This window comes from Pelophylax lessonae (assembly GCF_965119305.1).
Source record: "Pelophylax lessonae genome assembly, chromosome: 1".
Classification (NCBI taxonomy): domain Eukaryota; kingdom Metazoa; phylum Chordata; class Amphibia; order Anura; family Ranidae; genus Pelophylax; species Pelophylax lessonae.
Window position 1 is genome coordinate 722769643 of NC_138768.1, and position 21709 is coordinate 722791351.

At 39.2% G+C, this 21709-nt stretch overlaps 1 protein-coding gene across 7 annotated transcripts in view; it reads right to left on the bottom strand.

The window, feature by feature from the left end:
* Positions 1-21709, bottom strand: part of FAT1 (FAT atypical cadherin 1) — a 430056-nt gene that overhangs the window by 95372 nt on the left and 312975 nt on the right. For all 7 annotated transcript variants that reach the window (XR_014225403.1, XM_082261039.1, XM_082261043.1 and 4 more), the window contains 4 exons: positions 16340-20407; positions 10925-11121; positions 6331-6484; positions 848-1081 (listed from right to left, as the gene is read on the bottom strand). Coding sequence is in view for 6 of the 7 variants with exons in the window: in XM_082261039.1 (XP_082117165.1) it covers positions 848-1081; positions 6331-6484; positions 10925-11121; positions 16340-20407 (4653 nt within the window). In the remaining variant the exon portion in view is untranslated. The remainder of the gene's footprint in view (positions 1-847; positions 1082-6330; positions 6485-10924; positions 11122-16339; positions 20408-21709) is intronic.

A 21709-nucleotide genomic window follows, 5' to 3' on the forward strand; every position in this document is an offset into this window, starting at 1 on the left:
GATACACACAGAAGGCTTACTCATGCAGTGTTTCATCAGATTAGCACTTCCGCATTTGTGTTGCAATACAGAGGGGTGCGAGACATGCATATGAAGCTCTATGACTGGGCACAGAAAGCTGTCCAGCCCCACTGGAAAAAGGGACCAGCAAGCTGAAGCAATGCATGGACATAGTGCCATGACACTACAAACTACCGCCACAATATGTGAGCCCATCATCACAAATTAAAGAGGAAGTAAACCCTCCTCAGGAAGTTGTACCTATAGGTAAGCCTATGTTAAGGCTTACCTATAGGTACTGTAAATATCTCCTAAACATGTACCGTTTAGGAGATATTTACATTTGATGCAGCCAGTGACGTCACTGGCGCATGCGCTCTGAAGGAACGGCAGATCGTGCCGTTCCTTCAGAGCCCTGTGCCGTGACCGTCGGCTCCCGCGCGCATGCGCGGGAGTGACGTCACCGCGGCTCCGGCCAATCAGATGGCCGGATGCCGCGATCCCGGAAGACGGGCGACTGTACATGTCGCCCGTCATAGAGGTAAGAGAGCGGCGCGGCGAGGGCTCGTTCTAAGGTAAGTATTTGATAATGAGCTAGTATGCGATGCATACTAGCTCATTATGTCTATCTTTCAGGATGTAAAGAAAAGAAAAAAAAAAAATTATCGGTTTACAACCTCTTTAAGGCAAACAAATAACACAGTGAATATACTGAAACTACTCGAATACCTAATTAAAAAAAAAAAAACATTTGAAAGTGTGCAATGGCTTTAACAAGTCAAAAAATATATGCACATATTAGATAATTCATTTTGATCAAGGCACTCCCCACAGAGCTGGTTAATACCTGTATCAGCATCTATGGCCTGAACCCTTGTGATCGGAGTTTTGGGTTCAGTGTTCTCAAATACAGTCACGCTATAAGGATCTGCAGAGAACTCTGGAGCATTGTCATTCACATCTTCTAATGTTAGCTCCACATTGGCTTCACAGAAGTTGCCACCTCCATCTGTAGCTTTCACCAGGAGATGGTAGACTTCCTGGATCTCACGGTCAAGGGGTAATGATGTTTTCAGTTCACCTTGAAAAGTAAAAGAAAAAAATTCATTTTGAAACAGAATCTATAGTTTTTCTGCAACTTTTGAAACTGTAGAAAAAGGGATCAGGTTAGACTCAGATGCCTGAACCTTAAAGTAAAACTGTAGCTTTCTAATACGTGATGTAACAGTTAATTATAGATGCATCTGCACTTAGAGAGTTCCCCTACAAGGTCCCACAAATACCTGTCAGTGAAGTCTACCTAATACAGCTCCCTGTGATGGAAACGTATTTGTACTTTAATTTGATATCACTGCTCTGAAGTTCCAGGATAACACCAGTTATCACTTCAGTTGGGAAGCAAACACTCCTCTTTAACATAATTTTCACTCTACTTGTGAAAGGTAAGGCTTGTGGCTAACAATTCCAAATTTCTCATAGACATGAGACTGTGGTCAAATGGTAACCAAGACATCTAACTTCTTTAGGATTGTTAAAATAATTTTGTGTGCTTGAAATGGCAAACTGTGCTTGTTTATGGACTAAAGCAGTCTATAGATGATTTGATTATCTTTCCTTTCGTCCGTGGTGGTCGTGGGGAGCCTTCCCGGGCAGCAGAACACAATGATTACTGCTTGACTCTATAGCCGTCGGCAGCAATCGTATTTTAAAAACCAGACAGGCTGGTTGTACCCAAGTCGATTGATGGATCGACTTGGGTACAAACAGCCTGCCCATAGATGGATTGAATCTCGGATGGTCCCCACTGAACCGGCCAAATTTTGATCGATGTATGGCCAGCTTAAACAGACATCCCAGGTGCCACCTGTACTTAAGAGATACAAGAACAACTGGTTGGTAAAACCCACCCCACAAGATAAATTCTTTCACTGAGATACCCTGATGAGGATGTCAGAAGCTACAGAATGTCCATAAGAACATTTCCACAGTAATTGTGCAGATCAGATCACAGAATGTCCATAAGAACATTTCCACAGTAATCGTGCAGATCAGATCACAAATGTGTATAACAGTCCCTTTAGCAGGCTAGCCCAGACTTCCCTTAAATTAACACTAAGCGATCATCTTATTCTCCAGAAATAATCCATACAAACCCATTATTTAATGACCCTGTAAGCTGTCCTAATGAACCTTTCCTTTTTGTTCGTTGCAGTCATGCGCACTGCTCTATGCACACTATACTCCATAGTCTACCTTGAGAGAAAGCAAGGGATTGTGGCTATGCACATACAATGGGACCATGAAGGATGAACTTAACCCTCTAACAGGAAGTCAGATCAGAGCAGAAAAAAAAAGACTTTGGACATATGGAGGAGGCTAAAAACAAAAGAAGGTACTTTTTGAGTTAAAGTGTTAGTTTACCTTTCCAGAAAATTGTAGAACTAGGTGAAGGTGAACTAAGACTATACACTCGCTCTCATCCCCTCCCCTCCCAAGTCCCCACTGTACATACGTTTGGGGTTTATGAGCTCTCAATGCCCACGCAGCCAGTCCAGAAGTCCAGGGATTTGAAATCCCTGCTCTTCTACCTCTTCTCTGTGTGGTACTTCCAGGACAGACCAGAGTGGATCACTGCACAGGAGTAGACCGATCAGAATTGCTCTGGTCTGTCCTGGAAGTGCTGCACAGAGAAGAGGGAGAAGGGAGGTGATTTTACCCCCCCAGACCACTGGACCTGTTGCGTGTGCAGAGACAGCTTTGCAACCCCAAAGGTAAGTACAGTTGGGATCAGGGGGATGGGAAGGGTGTACGACGTTGGTTCGCCTTTACATTTTTTCTGTTAGTGAGCTAACATACTTAAATATATACTGTACATACTTAAATATATATATATTAAAACCAGTTTAGTTTGAAGTTAACATCAGCTAACTTTCTGTAACTAATGCATCTAAAACACATCTAATAAATCTAACTTTTATACAAGGTCTATGGATTCAGTGAGCTATGGTAATAGTAACTTGCATAGCCTATACACTATGGACCGTGAGGAATAGTGGCCCCAGTGCCCTGCCTGAAAACAAAGCTTTCTCTGTTCATCTAAACAGAAGTGAAGCACTTATAGAGCCTGCACATTCTTTAGTTATGAATACGTCAGCAGCAGACAGACAGAGCCCAGACAAAGCATGTTCTGCATAAAAAACTCAAGCTCTTTCCATGGTATTGCAAGGTATTTCCAGGTCGGCTGGAAGTTACAATTCCTCTAATGTGTTCTGGTTCAGACATTTCTTTTTTTCATTTACTACCTCATTTTAAGCCTTATTACTTTAGCTCTTTAAAAGTTATGCAGCACAGTTTAGTGAAGGATGCTTTGCTCCATGATAATGGATGCATATACCACAGCTAATCAGTTTATTCCAGCTGAAGATGCCTCTCCTTAAATAATCATCATACTAGCAGGGGCTTTGTGCAGAGGGCCTTTATTAACAAGTCTAGAATGTCTGCAGAAAAATTTCATCCACCGAGATGCAGCGGAACATTAAAACTTTTAATGTGTTTGGATATTCCAATTTATACAGAATATGAGCAAAATACTACTGAGAATGTGAGCACTGAAACATGCATTTGTAGAGTCTATTATGCTTTTTTCCACACATTACAAAGGTTTTTCTTTCTGCCCTTTCAAACCATATTTTGCTTTATAATATGTATTAATAAAATGGTTTGCTGTATACATTTTGTAAGGTTCTTTGAGATAAAACAGTAGATTTCAATTCTGGGATCACAGTGTTGCTATTTTTTGGAACAGGTCAAGTTGTGTGTGTCAATAATTACAGTGAAAGAAAAACTAGATCATGCAATAAAGGGGTTCATTTTACATTGGCAATGGGTTGTGTTAAGGTAGGGGTAAAAGGCAGGGTTAAAGTTTGGGTAACTGGAAGGGTTAAAGGTCGTACACACGGGTGGAATATTGGGCGGCATCGGCCAGTTCAAAAGAAACCCGCCTATGGTTAGCCAGTGTGTACGGGAGCCGGTCCGACAGAAGATGGCCATTCGGGTGGCTTCTGTCGAAGGGCCATGACTGCCAATCGGCACCCAATCAGAACACACCGGTCAGAGCACTGACCGGTGTGTTCTGGCGAGATGGGCAGCCCCCCTATCAGAACACAATAGCTCAGTGGGGGGAGATCACTAATACTGAATTGTTAGTACAGCGGCACCTCCTGAGCTCTACAGTTTTTTTTTTTTTTTTTTCATTCAGCTCGCTGGATTGAATGAAAAAAAAAACTAAGTGTGTACTAGACTTTAGGGTTACAGGCAGAGTTAGTGTGAGGATTATTATTAGACTTACAGAGACGGTTGTTGTAAAGGTTTAGGGATAGTTAGTTTGAACTAACCAGTAGTGAACCAGGAAAATACTGCACTACGACCATTAGCTGGAGTTAATGATCACATGAAATACATAGTTATTATTATGTGGTAAATGTGAGACAGCGCTCAAATTCAAATGTGAATAAATTAATTAAATAGATATAAATACACAAATCAAAAAAAACAATGAATTAAATATAAAGAAAAGGGGGGTTTAACCCCTAAAGATCTCAGATATTCAAGTGATTGTGCATATATTGGCAGTCTTTATGGTTTCAAAGTGCAAGTGCAAAAAACGTGCAGCAAAAACAAACATGTGCTTGTTCTTAAAGTGCTTCATATGCAGCAAAATTGCATTTCTTCATGCAGATGGGGAATCCTTCACCTAGTGTTCAGCCCATTTACCAGATGACCCCTTGGGGTCTAGCGTTGGTAAATGGTGTCTTTACTCCCAGTGTTTCCTATCTCCCCGCTGGAAATATGTCCAGGATCTCCTATGGCTGATTACAAGGGCTGGCTCTGGATCCCAATATCTGTCCCATTCAAGCATAGGGCGGTATTAGCATGACATAAAAGATGCAAAGAATCTCATGGCGTAGTTATGCATACTACGCCATGAGATTCTTTGCATCTTTTATGTCATGCTAATAACGCCCTACGCTTGAACGGGACGGATATTGGGATACAGAGCCAGCCCTTGTAACCAGCCATAGGAGATCCTGGACATATTTCCAGCAGGGAAATAGGAAACCCTGGGAGTAAAGACACCATTTACCTACGCTAGACCCCAAAGGGTCGTCTGGTAAGTGGGCTGAGCACTAGGTGAAGGATTCCTCATCTGCATAAAGAAATGCAATTTTGCTGCATATGAAGCACTTTAAGAATGAGCACATAATTGTTTTTGCTGCACGTTTTGGCACTTGCATTTTGAAACCATAAAGACTGCCAATATATGCACAATCACTTGAATATCTGAGCACTTTAGGGGTTAAACACCCATTTTCTTTATATGTAATTCATTGTTTTTTGTGATTTGTGTATTTATATATATTTAATTAATTTATTCACATTTAAATTTGAGCGCTGTCTCACATTTACATTTTTCACAACTTATTGTTGTTTAGACTAGCTGCTCAATTTCTTTTTCTTCATTGTACACATATAAAAATAATTTACACCTGAAAATACCTTGGCGCGATCACGTGAGTAAATAATACTTACAAAACTTTTCCAGCATAGTTATTATTATACAGGATCTATATAGCGCTGACAATTTACACAGTGCTTTACAACTGGAGGGTAGACAGTACAACTACAACACACTTTAATACAGTAAGAATCATAGAGCCCTGCTCGTTAGAGGTTACTTATTTACTATGATCATCATCTCCATCTAGGGGGCCATAATGCATTATTTTCCTAATTCACTCTATGAATGAATAACATTTTGCCCCATTTGCATAAAATTAATGTGTAAGCAGTTTTGAAGGACAAAATGCTATTTATTTTTTTATTTTTTTATAAATACACCCCCATGTATCAGGATATTACATGATCTGCCTTTCTTTCCCAGGACAGCTTCAGCTCCTGGACTGGGTTTGAAATGTGAAAGTTTACAAGAAAAGCTTTGATCTGGAAACAATTCAAGCTAAAAAATATTAAACTATCAATGGTTAAAATGTCTAAAATAATAGCCCACACTAAAATCATTGCTGATTTTGCCTAACCTTCCTCCAATAATAATGAATGAATAAACTCTGCCTGTGTAGAACTGTTTTTTATGTTTCATACAGTTATATTGAGTTCCTCAATTAATAGAATTGATGCAATTAAGTGCCTCTTCCTGAAGCAGGAAATTAAGCCTGGCTTTTTCTCCTGAAGAATTAACAGTAATGATGTCTGTAAGACATAATTAAAGGTCAAAACAGAAAGTGTAGAATTGATGACATTTCTGGAGCGCACCTGTAAATGGATTGAGGTGGAATTTCTCGGAGCCAAGTCCATGCAGGGTGTAAATGATCTCAGCGTTGGAACGAATGTCGGCATCGGTGGCTGACACTTGTAGAACCAGTTTCCCGGAAGGGGCATCTTCTGAAATGGTCTCAGAATAGGAATCCTGCAAAATGTTAGATAAAACCAGTGATCCACTTGTAGATATTCTTAATGAAAAATAAACCAGGTCTGTATTAGATGGTGGTCCTAAAGACAGCTACCCAATGCCACCACAATGCTATAAAGTACAGAACTTTACGTAAATTTGTATACTCATTAAACCAAACTACCAACTCAGGCTGGGTTCACACTAACTGCAGTGCGGGTCACAGCAGGGGGTCCAGTGTGTCCCTGTTCACCATTTCAGGTGCGAATTAGGTCTGAACTTTTGCCTGAATTCGGACCTAAAACTGAGCCAAAGACGAACAGGACCCTTACTGCAATGTGCTCTGCAGCTGCCCCGGAGCTGAGTGAACTGGCTCCACTAAGAGCCGGTCACACTTTCCTGTCATGTGAATTGGATGCGGGAAAACTTGCATCCAATATGCATAAGTGTGAACCCAGCCAAAATGGAAGATTTTGGAGAGATTTACCAAAACTGGAGCACTCAGAATCTACTGCAGCTCTGCATGATAGCCAATCAGCTTCTAATTTAAAGCGTAACTCTACTTTTGCTGAGAAAAAAAAATTCCCCTCTGGGTGATCTCTGTACATTGCAGGGATTTTAACAAATTTGTTGCAGATTCCTTCCTTTTGTTATTCTGAAGAAATCATTGTTTGTTCCTCTGTGTTGATTGGGTCTAATGGGAGTGTTTTCATAATTATCTATCAGCTGTGACAGCTGCAGGACTCTAATGAGGAAAGCTGCTAGGCCTGCATCCCTTTAGACGTGTTCCTTTTGGGAGTATGTCACCAAAAATGACATTTTTGTTGCAGGGGATGCCAGAAATCTGACTTGGGTCTTAGGCAGACTTCTGGGTAAATTGGTGAGCCAATCACACAAGCAGGAAATGATGTTTCTGGGGTGTGGACAGTACATTATCTGTGTACAGAACAGCTCCAGGTAGCCATATTGCATTGCAGTTTCAGAAAATTACAACCGCTGCAGATTGAAAAAGAAAGGTCATTTTTAATAACATTCAATTATAATATGATTTGTGTCGCAATTGTGTACGCTATATTGTTTTTTTTTTTTTATTTGCTATTTTTTTCCCCTATCAAAGTGGAGTTACCCTTTTAGCTTGTTAAATTAATCTTTGACAATAAAACCTGGAAGCTGCACCAGATTTAGCATTTTTTCCAGTTTCAGAAAAATCAACCCATTTGTGTCCCTCGCTATTGTAGTGTCCATACATGAAACTAACATGATTGGATAAAAGTTTTATCTTTTAAAAAACAGATGCCTCTTGACACAGTGGGCTTTACTAAAGGAGCCGAACATGTTTACTTCGCAATGGTAATTTTCACTTAGCTTAGTGAATGAGGTGAAGCCGATGATTTCAATCATCCAATCATATGTGAGCAAAAAATCCTGTTTTCTTTTTTCAATTTTTCTTGCACATCATTGGGTATTCTTCTGGTATTCTTCCTGAAGTTAGCATTCACTATGCTAACTGAATCATTTTTCAAAATGAACATGCTGTGCTCCTTTAGTAAATCAACCCCCCCACTAAAATTGAGCACAAGGAAGGTAAAAAGAAACAAATTAATGCAGCTCTAACATGACCTAAATGTATTTTTTTAAATGTAAGCAGTGTAAGAACCTGAATTTGACTTTGGGCAGAGTTCGGCCCCTTTCACACGGACACACCGCCCGACAGAGTCCGTTCTGCTGAGTGGGGGATCGATCCGCCGATCCCCGCTGAGCAGGCGGATGACAGCTCCATCTCCGCTCACTGTGCAGAGACGGAGCTGTCAGATCCCGGCTGCCCTCTATGGGGAGATTGGATGAGAACGGCCCGCCTGTCCAGATGGATGTAAAATAGGGTTTCCATCCGTCCGGATTTCACGGACCGGATCGGATAGCAGCGGGTGTCAGCGGAGATGTCTCCACTGACACCCGCTGCCCCATAGGGATGCACGGAGCATCCAATCAAAAACTGACAGTGGATTGGATCGGATCGCCCATGTGAAAGGGGCGGAACTCAGACTGGCAGAAGGAGAAGCAGCACAAGGAGCAGCTTATTTGTGCTGTAATGCAAGAAGCATGCTTATGGGAGGAGAGAGCAAAGTGGCAGAGATGAGTTTTCCTGTTTGCTGCTTCTCCTTTTACTGCCCAGTCTGGAGCTGGGGGAGGGACAAGACCTGCAATTGTTATTGTACCATAACAAAAAATCAGGTCTCCTGGCCTGTCAGATCAGGCTGTGGTAAATGGATGGGTGGAAATGCAAATCCATTGGCAGGCAAAACAAATCCGAGACAAGTCTAATTGTGTGTGTTATTGAAATTAGTAGTGCCAGAGCATGCCCGACATATATTGTTTTCATGCCTGTCTGAAGCAGAGGGCCATGCCTGCTGGTACATAAGGTGTGGAATAAGGGGAGACCGTATTACGCTTCTCTTAGGTTGTTACAGAGCCTGTCTATGGTTCTTGAACTGATTTAATGGAAAAATAATTAGTTATGTATAGTATATGCCATTTAGATTATTGCACAATGGTTTATAAATCTAGCCATATTTCAAGCCACCATTAAAAAAACAAAAAAAAAAACTTAACTTGGCTTTTAAAATAGCTGAATCCTCAATATGCGCAAATTGTACATTTTACATCCTAGCAAACAGACACTTCAGGTATAATACTGCAGTTTATTCAAATTTGCTTATTATTTTCTGTTATAGTTGTCAATTTACAAGTCATCATTCACGAGTTGGTGGAGAATTACAAGGTTGTGGGTGGAAGGGCATAGCATACAGTGTTTGATTTATGTACGCTTTCTCCTCACCTATATTATATTGACCTTTCAAATGTTGGACTTCTTTATTGCATGCCATAACTACCACTAGCAGACTATCCTCATTAAATGGCCATTACTTTAAATAGAATTGCTTGCATCGCACCTAATCTAACATTAAACAAGGTGTGAATGTTAATCTAATTCACAAACGTTTAATATATGCATCTTTGACACTTAACTATGCATAATTGATAGGTCAGTCACAATCAGGAATAAACAAAAAGTAAGTCCCTAGGCTCCATTGGTGCCTTGGATTGCGGGCAGAATCGTGCTAATTCTGCCCGTGATCTGAAATCATTGCAAATCGCAGGATGCCTATACGATTCCTGTGACTTGCAATGGCACCCCAAACATGGCATGATTTTCCCGCGATTGTCACCTAACGCGGTAAAGTCGGGCAAACAGAATCGTGGGACGCCTGTTGCCCAAAAGAAGTTCTTGTACTTTTTTTGGGTGACAGGCGTCCCGCGATTCTGTGTCTGCGTTCTTACAGCGATTCGTCAGGCGACAATCGCAGCAAAAACGCACCCCGTTTGTGGTGTCATTGCCAGTCACAGGAATCGCACGGGCGTCCCACGATTTGCAATGATTATGCCGCGTTTGGGGGTGCCATTGCAAATCACTGGAATTGCACGGATGTCCCGCGATTTGCAATGATTCGGGATCGCAGGCAGAAGCGCGGAGATTCTGCCCAGGATCTAAGATGCCAGTATATGAACGGAGCCTAAAAGTACACACGATACCTTCATTCTGGTTCTATATGAAGACAAAGCTTCAAGGTATGTTTGCAATAAATTTTAAGAACTCCCCCACTATGTGTTTGTTATGCATTCCCATTTACACAGCATAGCTAAAACTAATTAGAAAAAAAAAATAAAGACATAGGTCTTTATAGACACATTGATTTGTTGAGAATAGCTTGCAATGTGCAAATAGGGAACAGATTTTAGGGATAGCTTTGTTTTAACTGCATTAACATACTACCCAAGCCTTTAAAGGTTCATGCTTTGTTTGGACAGACAGTGTACACAACCGGCTTACAACCGATAGTGAGATCTGCCAGCACAGTACAGACAGGTTTAATTATGGTAAACATACCTCCTCTTCCACCTCCTTAAAGTGGTTCTAAAGCTAAAACATTTTTTAACCTTAATGCATTGCCTGCATTAAGGAAAAAAAAATGTTGACACGGTCTGTGCCCCCCCCCCCTTTTCTTCTCCCCTGTCTTTCAATTCCTAAAGGAGGATTGGCCAGCAGCGGGAGCCAATGGCAGTCAAATCCTGTGAGCCCCCATAGCAAGCAGCAAAAGAGGGGAAGCCAAGATCGCCAGCAGGGTATCCCAGAATAGGAGGATCGGGGGGTGGGGGGCGCTCTGTGCAATAGCATTAGCAATAGCACAGAGTAGGTGAGTATAACATGTTTATTTCTTTAATAAAAAAATGTTTTCTTTAGAAACAATATAACATTACATAGAGTGCAAAAGCTAGGCAGAAATTTTGAGGAAGTTAAAAGGTAAGTTATGCTATGTGAATAGGAACATAGAGCATACATAAAGTGGGTGTTGTCCAAATTAGATTTTAAAAGTGGAAAGAAACTTTAAATAAATGTACCCTTTCACAGACTGGGGTGTTGTCGTTGGCATCAAGGACCTTCACGTCCACCAAAGCCTTGCTTGCAAACGTTCCATCAGTGGCAGTTATGTTTAGGAGGTAGTTGTCTTTTACTTCCCTGTCCAGTGCTCTTTTAACATACACTTTCCATTCATTCTGCAGGTTTTCAATTGCAAACTGACCCAGAGGGTCCCCTCCTGTAACATATAAATGATATCAGTTTTATACAGAAGATCTACCATCCACAAATGACAAAAGAAAGTGCAGCAAAAATCCAACATGTTAAAGCAGATCTTGTACACAATTGAAAGTCAGCTTAATTAGTAAGGGTCCCTTCCCCGCGGTAATATCTCCTTCAAAAGATAAAGTGTTAGCATCAGTCTCCTTTGAACAACATCCTTAAGAATTCAGAGTACCCTAAATCCAACAAAATGACGGTAATGTCTTCTCAGGAAATTTGGGATACTCAGCATTCTCCAAGATATTGCCTGGATCCTTGGTAAGGGAAACCACTTCTGGGGACCATGAAGACTCACACCTTGTCAATTTCCCAGCAGATTTTAGATGAGGATTTCTCTTGAACTGAGCAGCATTCCGGTGGCAGGGACTGAGAAAAATGCATTTACTACTGTCTGTTTGTTTAATCTTACCTGCATGGGATTTTTCCTAATGACAGGGTTTCTTTAAGACTCACACACAGTAGCAGAAGGGTGCAATTTATGTGCTTTGTGAACGCTTGTTCAGATTAATGTTCACAAGCTAATTCTTTAGTGAACTGTGCCTAGAGTAGTACTCTGGAAGCTGCTGTCAGCAAATAAAGTGTCTTTAAGGCCAAATTATCAAAAACTGTCACACATTAAATTGTGTTCATACTCGCACATCCACTGGAACATTTATTTTCTGTAGACTGCAAAAATCCTGTTGGGTCCTGCTGTTCACTGCCCCTCTTTGCTTGTCTGTGTCCCTGCTGTAGCCTGAGATTGTGCTAATCAACTGTTGACATCTACTGAGCATGCTCCAGTTTCAGTTCCCTTCTGAGCTGTTCACTTCCTCCTTTCTCTTATCTGTGCAGCCCATGTGACTATAGAATCACTTACATTAGTGTTTACACAGTGGTAAATGACAGTCCTTTCCCTCCCTCCTCCTCCTCCATTTCCTCATATTGATAAATACTGGAGGCCAGATATAAGATGATGATTGATGGAGGCTTCGCCTCCCAGCACATACATACCATAGACACAGGCTGGAGGGGCATGACACAGCCTGTGACTGGCAGAACCTCCTCCAGATATTTTTACAATGTAAACACTATTGTCAGTCAACTAAAACTCCAACTACAACATATTATTGCAAAAAAAAATAAAAAATAGCTTTGAAACATAGATTTGTATGAAGCTTTAAAAACGCGTTGTTGCTATTTATTTATTTTACTTCCCTATTCTGAAAGCTTTTTTTGTCATGTGACCAGCACAGCACCAATCAACGCTGTGCAAACGCAGATTCATACATCAGCAGAGTACTATAAAAACCAAACCCTCAGAACTTTTCCTGAGGACAGGAAAGACATGGGAAATATCATGTGACCTCTGAACAGCAATGATTACATAAGATGATCATTTATATTCATTTAAATACAGTGGCATGATCTTTATACATAAATAGAAGGGATGATGGCAATTAAACATTGTATGTTTAGGATCACTTTAAGTTTTACCGGGTTATAAACACTGAGGTCTGCAAAGTTCAGAACTAGGCATAAATATGCATAAATAATCACTAGTGGAAGGCAAACTGCCACCACAGACATTATGCAGTGTTAGACTGATTAGCAATTTAACTGTAAACGATGCTGTTCTTGTAGCAAAACCAATAACAAAAAATGCTGCTAATTATCATGTGATGAAAGAGAAGAACGTCTTAAGTGAAAAATGAGGACTTGTGATGGCATTTAAAAGACAAATACAAAATGATAAATCAACCGAGGTGGCTGGGAGGGGAGAAAGCTAAATAAAAAACCTCTACATTTGAAAAGAAGATAAAACACAAAGCCATCATTTCACATAACCTGAACATAATGAGCTTTGAAACATTACCTAAGTGATTCTTAATTTTCAGGAATAAAAGATTATTTTATAATGGATAAAAGAAAATGTTTTTTAATTGAATAAACATCAAATATAATAAATGCAATTATATTGAAGCATAAGTAGATAAGAAAAAAATGTAAAAATAAGGTTTACAGTTCTAAAAACATGAAAGTGCTTGTAAACCCGAATTAGAAAGTACATATAACAATAAAGATTACTACTATATATATATATATATATATATATATATACACATACACAGTATCTCACATAAGTGAGTACACCCCTCACGTTTTTGTAAATATTTTATTCTATCTTTTCATGTGACAACACTGAAGAAATGACACTTTGCTACAATGTAAAGTAGTGATTGTACAGCTTGTATAACAGTGTAGATTTGCTGTCCCCTCAAAATAACTCAACACAGCCTTTAATGTCTAAACGTTTCAGGGTCTTGGCAATCTTCTTTTAGCCTAGACCAGTGATGGCGAACCTTGGCACCCCAGATGTTTTGGAACTACATTTCCCATGATTCTCATGCACTCTGCAGTGTAGTTGAGCATCATGGGAAATGTAGTTCCAAAACATCTGGGGTGCCAAGGTTCACCATCACTGGCCTAGACCATCTTTATGTAGAGCAACAATTCTTTTTTTTTTTTTTTTCAGATCCTCAGAGAGTTCTTTGCCATGAGGTGCCATGTTGAACTTCCAGTGACCAGTATGAGAGAGTGAGAGCGATAACACCAAATTAAACACATCAACTCCCCATTCACACCTGAGACCTTGTAACACTAACGAGTCACATGACACTGGGGAGGGAAAATGGCTAATTGGGCCCAATTTGGACATTTTCCCTTAGGGGTGTACTCACTTTTGTTGCCAGCAGTTTAGACATTAATGGCTGTGTGTTGAGTCATTTTGAGGGGACAGCAAATTTACACTGTTATACAAGCTGTACACTCACTACTTTACATCGTAGCAAAGTGTCATTTCTCCAGTGTTGTCACATGAAAAGATATAATAACATATTTACAAAAATGTGAGGGGTGTACTCACTTTTGTGAGATACCATATATATATAGATATATATATATATAGATATATATATATATATATCTATATATATATTTATTTATTTATTTATTTATTTAAATATTTCAAGCCATAAGGAAAAGGAACAATAATTTAGAAAAGGAAACCCAAGGTTTTATGGGCTGCATGCACTGATAGTACCCCACTCTCTCTCTTCTGCCCTCAGTGGTTTCAAGATTAAAAACAACAATTGCACCCCAGTTGTTCCCCAGTTAATAAGTCATGCTTCCTTATTTATTTTTTGCAGCAAAATATTTTAGGAAATATTTTGTGGCCTCTTTCCCTGGAAATACTCTATTATTGTAAGTTGCAATTTTTACATTTACTGTCAACTTTCAAAGTGCTGTAATTGTTTTTTCCATGGAATTAAATAGGTATATAATGATTACCCACAAGTCTTCTGGCCCACGCAGATGTGGCCATGATTTAACTTCTAAATGAGATGACAAGATATTGCTCCTTATCTGGGATGAGAAGGAAGGGGGTTGGACAAACATGACATGAATAAGCTGTCTAACCTAATTTGGAAGAAAACAGCCACCTTTATACAGATTTCTTTGTAGAGAAGCTGGCTCCAGAACTGTCTTTCTGATCTTAGCTTTAAACTTTTTGAGTCACTAGGATGGGAAGTTTTTTTTTTTTTTTTTTTTTTTTAATGACTTTATTGGCTGCATGTGTGTTCTAGGTCATTGACTAACTAGGTACTAACGTCAAGGTATAAATGACAGCCTTGAAATGCACATTTAAAAATAAATCCAAAATGGCAGGTATCATATTTCTATTCTTTGTAAGCTTCACAAAGATCAGTCATTTTGAGAGTGATGCCGCTATTCTATAAAACAACATTGACATATCATTCTAAAGTTCTAACTTAACATTTTTAGGATATCAGAATATTTTTTATCAGAAGACATTGGATGGGTTGTTATTTAACCAACACTTGTAATACCCAGGAAAACTGCTGGACTTAAAGTAGAACTATGGGCAAAACTTTTTTTTTTCATTTTGGATGGAGAAAAGGAGGGTTTATAACCCGTCAGATTTTTTTTTGCCATCTGTGTCCCATTGTGGACATTTTTCCTAATTTCCTGTTCCATAGCCAAACAGGACGTGAGAGGAAATCCCTGCAATTTAGGGGAATTCCTTGGGGACACCCAGGTCACCAGAACTAGTGTTCCCATAGTAAGATTTTCCACTCTGTTCTGAGGACAACCCAAAATCTGGGATTTTCTTTTACCTTCACTTTCAATGATGATGGTAAACAGGACAAGTAGAGAGGGTGAATCTTCTTAACGAGAGTACAGACAGCAAAAAAAAAAAAATGTACAGGTGTTCTAATCCATCTCCACCCTATCCAAAACGTAAGAAAAAAAAGGTATGGCTTTAGTTATACTTTAAAATGGTTGCAAACACTCACATATACAGAGTGAAGTGAACAGCCTCAGGTGATAGACGGAGATAAAACAAATCCTCCTACATAGGCTTTGCTAGTTTATCTGCAGTCTTCTCTACCCTAGACCCTTTCAGTAGTGCAGATTGTGTTAAAAATCGTTCTTCATCTGTCTCAGCACAGAGGAGGGGGCAGAGAGACTGCAGTTACATTGTGTGAGAGCTGATTGGAAGAAAACAAACTTACCTAATTTGTCAGGAGAACTTCTCAGAAGTGACTCATGCTGATAACAGAGGAATGAAGCACCAGAGAGGAACGGCACTCAGAGCTTTGAATAGAGACAAGTAAACACTACAGATATATATGCTTAGTTCAAAATCCATGACTGGGGTTTAAAACCACTTTAAGTCTAGAAGTAACTTTGGACACCACCGATAGAGAGCAACTGAAGTGTATGCTGTGTGCCACAAATGTTTGAGGGACTGTAAAGTATGGGTGTACTTTAAAAGCAGTAAAGTGGATATAAACCCCATTTATGAAATCTAACCTGGGCACATATATCTGTAGGTATCAATGACGCTACACTGAGTATAATGTAAGCAACTTTATATCAGAGGTAGACAACGTTGGCTTTTTGGCTGTTGAAAGAAAACTAGCCTTGCTGTTATAAACTGCATCCCAAGTGCCTGAGCCTAAAAACCCATGTGGACCTAACCACAGCTTAGAATGCTTAAATAATTAGAATGTGTTTTTTTTTTTCTTTTTTTTTGCACAGTAATACCAGTTTACTGACTTACTGGATGTTTAGCAGTGGGAAAATATAAAAAAATAGTAATAATCTTTTACCTGTAATGTACATTGTAGTTTTTTTGTTGAGGTCTTCAGTATCATCATCAGTGGTGCTCAGAATGGCAATAACACCATCTAGAGGGTCATCCTCACTCACTGTACCTTTGTATATTTCTGCATTGAAGCGAGGAGGATTATCATTCATGTCCATCACCGTAACCTCAATTATAGTGGATGATGACAGCACTTTATCACCATGGTCATAAGCAACTACTACAATGTTGTATTTGTTTCTTTTTTCATGGTCAAGCTCAGCAAGAGTGGTGACCCATCCAGTTTCCGAGTCTATTGAGAAAAGATCTTTAATTTCTTGTGGCTCCTGTGATAGTGCCAGCATATATGACACGTGTCCATTGAGTCCTGAATCCACATCAAGCGCTTTAACCTGGATAACCTTAGCCCCTGCTGCAAGATTCTCCACAATAAAAGCCTCATATGGATTGGCTTCAAATCCAGGCTTATTATCATTGACATCTTTAACCTGGATACTAACATCCACAGAGGTAATTACTTCATGCTCTCCATGAATACTTTGAGCTAACACTGAAAACTGATACCATTTAGTTGTTTCATGATCCAACATCTTCTCAAGTTTTAGCCGGCCATTTTGTTTGTCGATTACAAAAATGTCATCAACGTTACTCTCAAGCGTATTTCCTTTCATTAGATTATAGATTATTGGTTGGCTACTATCTGCTCTGATAACATCCAGCTCTGTACCGACTGGAGTGTCTTCAGAGATACTTAAGGTATAAAAAGGCTCAGAAAACTTTGGCAGCTGCACTTCAGGTGGGAGGATCTGAATTGTGACTGGCACAATGCTCTCTCTATGTGGTAAGCCACCATCTGTTGCTTTAACAAAAAAGGAAAATACTTCATCTTCTAATCCAACTAAGCTTTCCTTTGTGGTAATTATTCCAGAGTGTTGGCTAATTTCAAAATTTTCGGCCACATTTTCAGACTTTGCCACAATGCTATACGATATATCAGCGTTTGCACCCTCATCGCTATCAGAAGCCAAGACTCTAACAACAGTAGAACCTCGAGGTGCATCAGATGCAATGCTCAGCTTGTACTCTGATGCACGGAACTTTGGATCATTATCGTTATAATCTGTTAGAATGATACTGACAGAGCAGAATCCGACTTTACCGCCAGCATCCTTGGCCATTACACTTATAGGGATGACTTTGTTGGTTGGACTTTCTCGGTCAAGCTTTTCTGCTGTAAACAACTGTCCTTTCTCATTAAAGTAGAAATTGTCCTTTGCATAATCATTTAGAATGTGGTAGGTGACTTGCCCAAAGACTCCCGTGTCTTCATCAACAGCTTTGAGTTCCGTCACAAGGGTATGCACTGGAGAATTTTCTGAAAGTTCTACTTCATACTGACTCTGTCCAAATGTAGGACTATGCAAATTGGAGCTCATTACAGCAATGTGTACCTGAGCTGCACTTCTGAATACTCCATCAGAAACTGAAACACTGAGGTTATAGAATGCATGTAGAACATTTTTCCTTAAGTGTGAAACCTGTATTATTCCACTTTTGCTGTCAATAACAAAATTCATATCTTCATTGCCAGAAAGAATAGAATATTCTAGGTTTTCAGTGTCTATACTATCAGGATCCGTAGCTTTGATAGACGTTACAAAGCTTCCTTGCTTTGAAAGCTCACTAATTCTGGCTTCATAAACTTGTTGCGTGAATTCGGGGGCATTATCGTTCAGATCAATAACACTGACATTTATGATGGCAATGCTACTCAAAGGAGGAATTCCGCTGTCCACTGCTCTCACTAAAAAGCTGTATACATGCAAATATTCATAATCCAGTGGTTTTGCAACTACAATGAGTCCACTGTTGCTATCAATGTGGAAATATTGGGAAACATTGCCATGGTTACTCACTATGTGGTATGAAATGGCTTTATTTTGACCAGAGTCAGCATCTGTGGCCTTTACTTGTACAACAGATGTTCCAATGATTGAAGCCTCAGACAAGGTAGCAGAATAGGTTCTCTGTTTGAACGTGGGAAAATTATCATTAACATCTTCTAAGATAATATCAACAAAAACTTCAGCATGTGCTCCGGTCATAGAGTCTGTTGCTCGAACTCTCAGTTTATATGCTGGGTGGGACTCAAAATCAAGAGCTGCGTATACATTAATTACACCTGTGTTGAAGTTAATATTAAACTGATTGAATGGATCACCATCTGTGATGCTGTAAATTATTCGGAGACCTTCTGGACTGTTGGCTTGTATGTGTATGACAGGACTATGGAGCTGGGCATTTTCTGCTATTACTGCACTATAAAAAGGCTTTTCAAAGACTGGCATTGCCTTATTCATTACTGTAATTGGAACAACAACCTCTGCTGAATAGGAAGGATTTCCCCCATCTTTTGCAACAATTGTGATAAAATATTCTTTATGAAATTCATCATGATTGAACTCATTTTTCAGTGAAATAGCACCCGATGGCCCAATTTGAAAGTGCTGAGAAGGATCTTTTAGATAGTAATGTATCTCTCCATTTTTATCAATATCTTTATCTACAGCAGTAACATGGCGGATAATATCACCTACTTCTGCATCCACCTGTACCATTGCATAATACGGAAGATTGACAAACACAGGGCTGTTGTCATTGATGTCTTCAACAAATACTTTCACAAGGACGTGAGCGACTCTTGGTGGTTTTTGCTCATCAGTAACCTCCACAACTATTTCATACAGATCCTGTTGTTCTCGATCAAATGGTATACCTGTTGTTGACAAGACACCAGAGGTGTGGCTAATTTTAAATCGGATATCTGGGTTAAGAATATGGAAAAACAAAGGTTCATTGATACGACTTCCAATTGCACTAATAATGGTTAAGGTTTTTATCTGAGTTGTATTTTCTTGAATGGATGCAGAGTATGTCCGCTGAGTGAATTTCAATGAGCTTTCTTTACTTTCTTTCACAGTAATTTTCACTGATGCAAGGGTAGAGAAGCGTCCATCTGAAGCTCGTATGTTTAGTTCATAACGACTCCTTAAAGGACTTGTGTTTTGGATAGTGATTACACCTTTTAGGGGGTCAATAGCAAATTTTTCTCCAATGTTACCTTCAACTATAGAATACATTATTTCTGAGAATGAGCCAGAATCATCATCTGTTGCATTAACTGTAATAACTCTTACCCCCTTGTAAGTTGGTATTAATATGGAAGCTTCATAGACTTCTTTTGAGAACACCGGAGCACAGTCATTGATATCAACCACATAAATAGTAACATTGGCTGAGTACTCTGCAAATAGCCGTGGATACCCCATGTCATGTACTTGAACAGTAAAATGGAATATATTTGTCTGTTCATAATCTAATGTGACCAAGGTGCGTATCGCACCAGTGCTGGGGTCAATGGCAAAATACTTATGGACAGATGGCTCGACAATTTGATAAACAAGCAAAGCATTTGTTTCTCTGTCAGCATCGGTGGCTCGAACTACCAGAGGAGTGTTTTCATCAGTTAACACAACACTGTTAGCTGGTGCAGATTCACTAATGAGTCCTCTGTATTCTCTCTGCACAAAAATGGGAAAGTTGTCATTCTCATCTCGGAGATGAACAACAAGTGTTGCATTGGTGGACAAGCCAGCCATGTTTGTAGCTTGAATGGTAAGAGTGTAAGATTGCAGTGTTTCAAAATCAAGATCATCTCGTGTTATGACGACACCAGAATTTGGATTGATCTCAAAGGCATTCATTATATTTCCATTCTTGATTTCGTAAGTGACTGAAGACTGGCTGTGAGTGGAAAGCATTGCCACAAAACTACCAATTCGTGCGGATTCACTGATTTCAGCAGAGTGCTCGTGCTTCAAAAATTTGGGGGCTGCATTGTCTGAAACGGTGACAAGAATGTGTACAGATGTTATCTGGCTCATCGTTGGAATTCCGTGATCTGATGCTTTAATCACCAGTTCATATTGACTTTGACTGCTTCGATCAAGTTCTTTTGCTGTCTTAATAATTCCCAATACTGGATCAATTGAAAAGACATTTGCAGTATTCCCTGGGAAAAGAAAAAGAAATACATTTAATAAACATGACTTGTGTAAAGGCATAAACAAAATGGTCAGATGTTTCAGCAAACAATTTGCCATACATAATCTTACGCTACAATTTATGAACTAAAAATGCTACACCTATGCACTATTTATTTTAATTTTAAAGAGAACAAGGTTTAAAGTAATTTTTGCTATTTTTAAGATGGTGCATAGACTCAGCTCTAAGTTAACGAATTCAGCACTCTACTGCATGACTTCTGGAAAGATCACTGGTGTGTTAAAAATATTTTACCTAACTATGGCAAGGTTCCTTTTATGATTATATAATGGTATTCAATCACACAGTCTACTTTCTCAAGTAAAACTTTAAATGGCTGTGCGAGGCCCTTCAAATCATGATTATGCCATTACAGTCCTTAGCAAAGCAAATGTGATTATCAGGCAGGCTACACAGTATGGTTTTGATAAGGAGACTGTGTGATGTGTTAACAAGAGGTCATTTGCTGTGAAATCTACTTTGGAAACATAATTAGTTTATTCAATTTTTTTCCAAATAATTGTAAAAGTGTGAGGCTAGTTTATAAAAAGGAGCAATTAGCATACGATGAAATGCTCCATTCGAGCAGAGGGAATTACACCAGGGAGTTGGTAAATGATAATGTCTGCTCTGACTGTTGTGCTACGAACACTATGCCATTCTCAGAATAGAACATTACGAAGTCCATAAAATATCACAAGCATCTGAGGAATCCCTATGCTGCTGCCATGGAAGATTGACAGTTATAATTTATTCCCCCAGAATTTTGATGGGAAAAATGTGACATTTAAATCCATTTTGATGTACTGTATCATCCGGTTTTTTCATCAGCCAATCAACCAGCCGTGTCACTTAAAATGTGCACATATTAGTACGAGGACAAGGCAGACGTGGGTGCCACACATAGTTCTAAAAATTTTATCTTTAGTATTTTGTCCTGCCAAACAGATATATTGACAGGCAGATGTGTTTAGTATTGTTGTCACCTACTGCTAAAAAAAGACCATATATATATATATATATATATATATATATATATATATATATATATATATATATATTTCCAGAAAAAATGAATAAACATACAATTGTAAATTGCCCTCTTTGCCTAAAATTACATTATTTGGACAACTATTTCTAGGGAATTTTCCACATACAGTAACTGGTAGCAACCAGTCTTGATTTCAGTTTAAAGTAATATGACTGGTTGCTTTAGACTACTATTGCTTGCAACTCATAATTGTTTCCCTGCAGTGATTTGTTGAATACA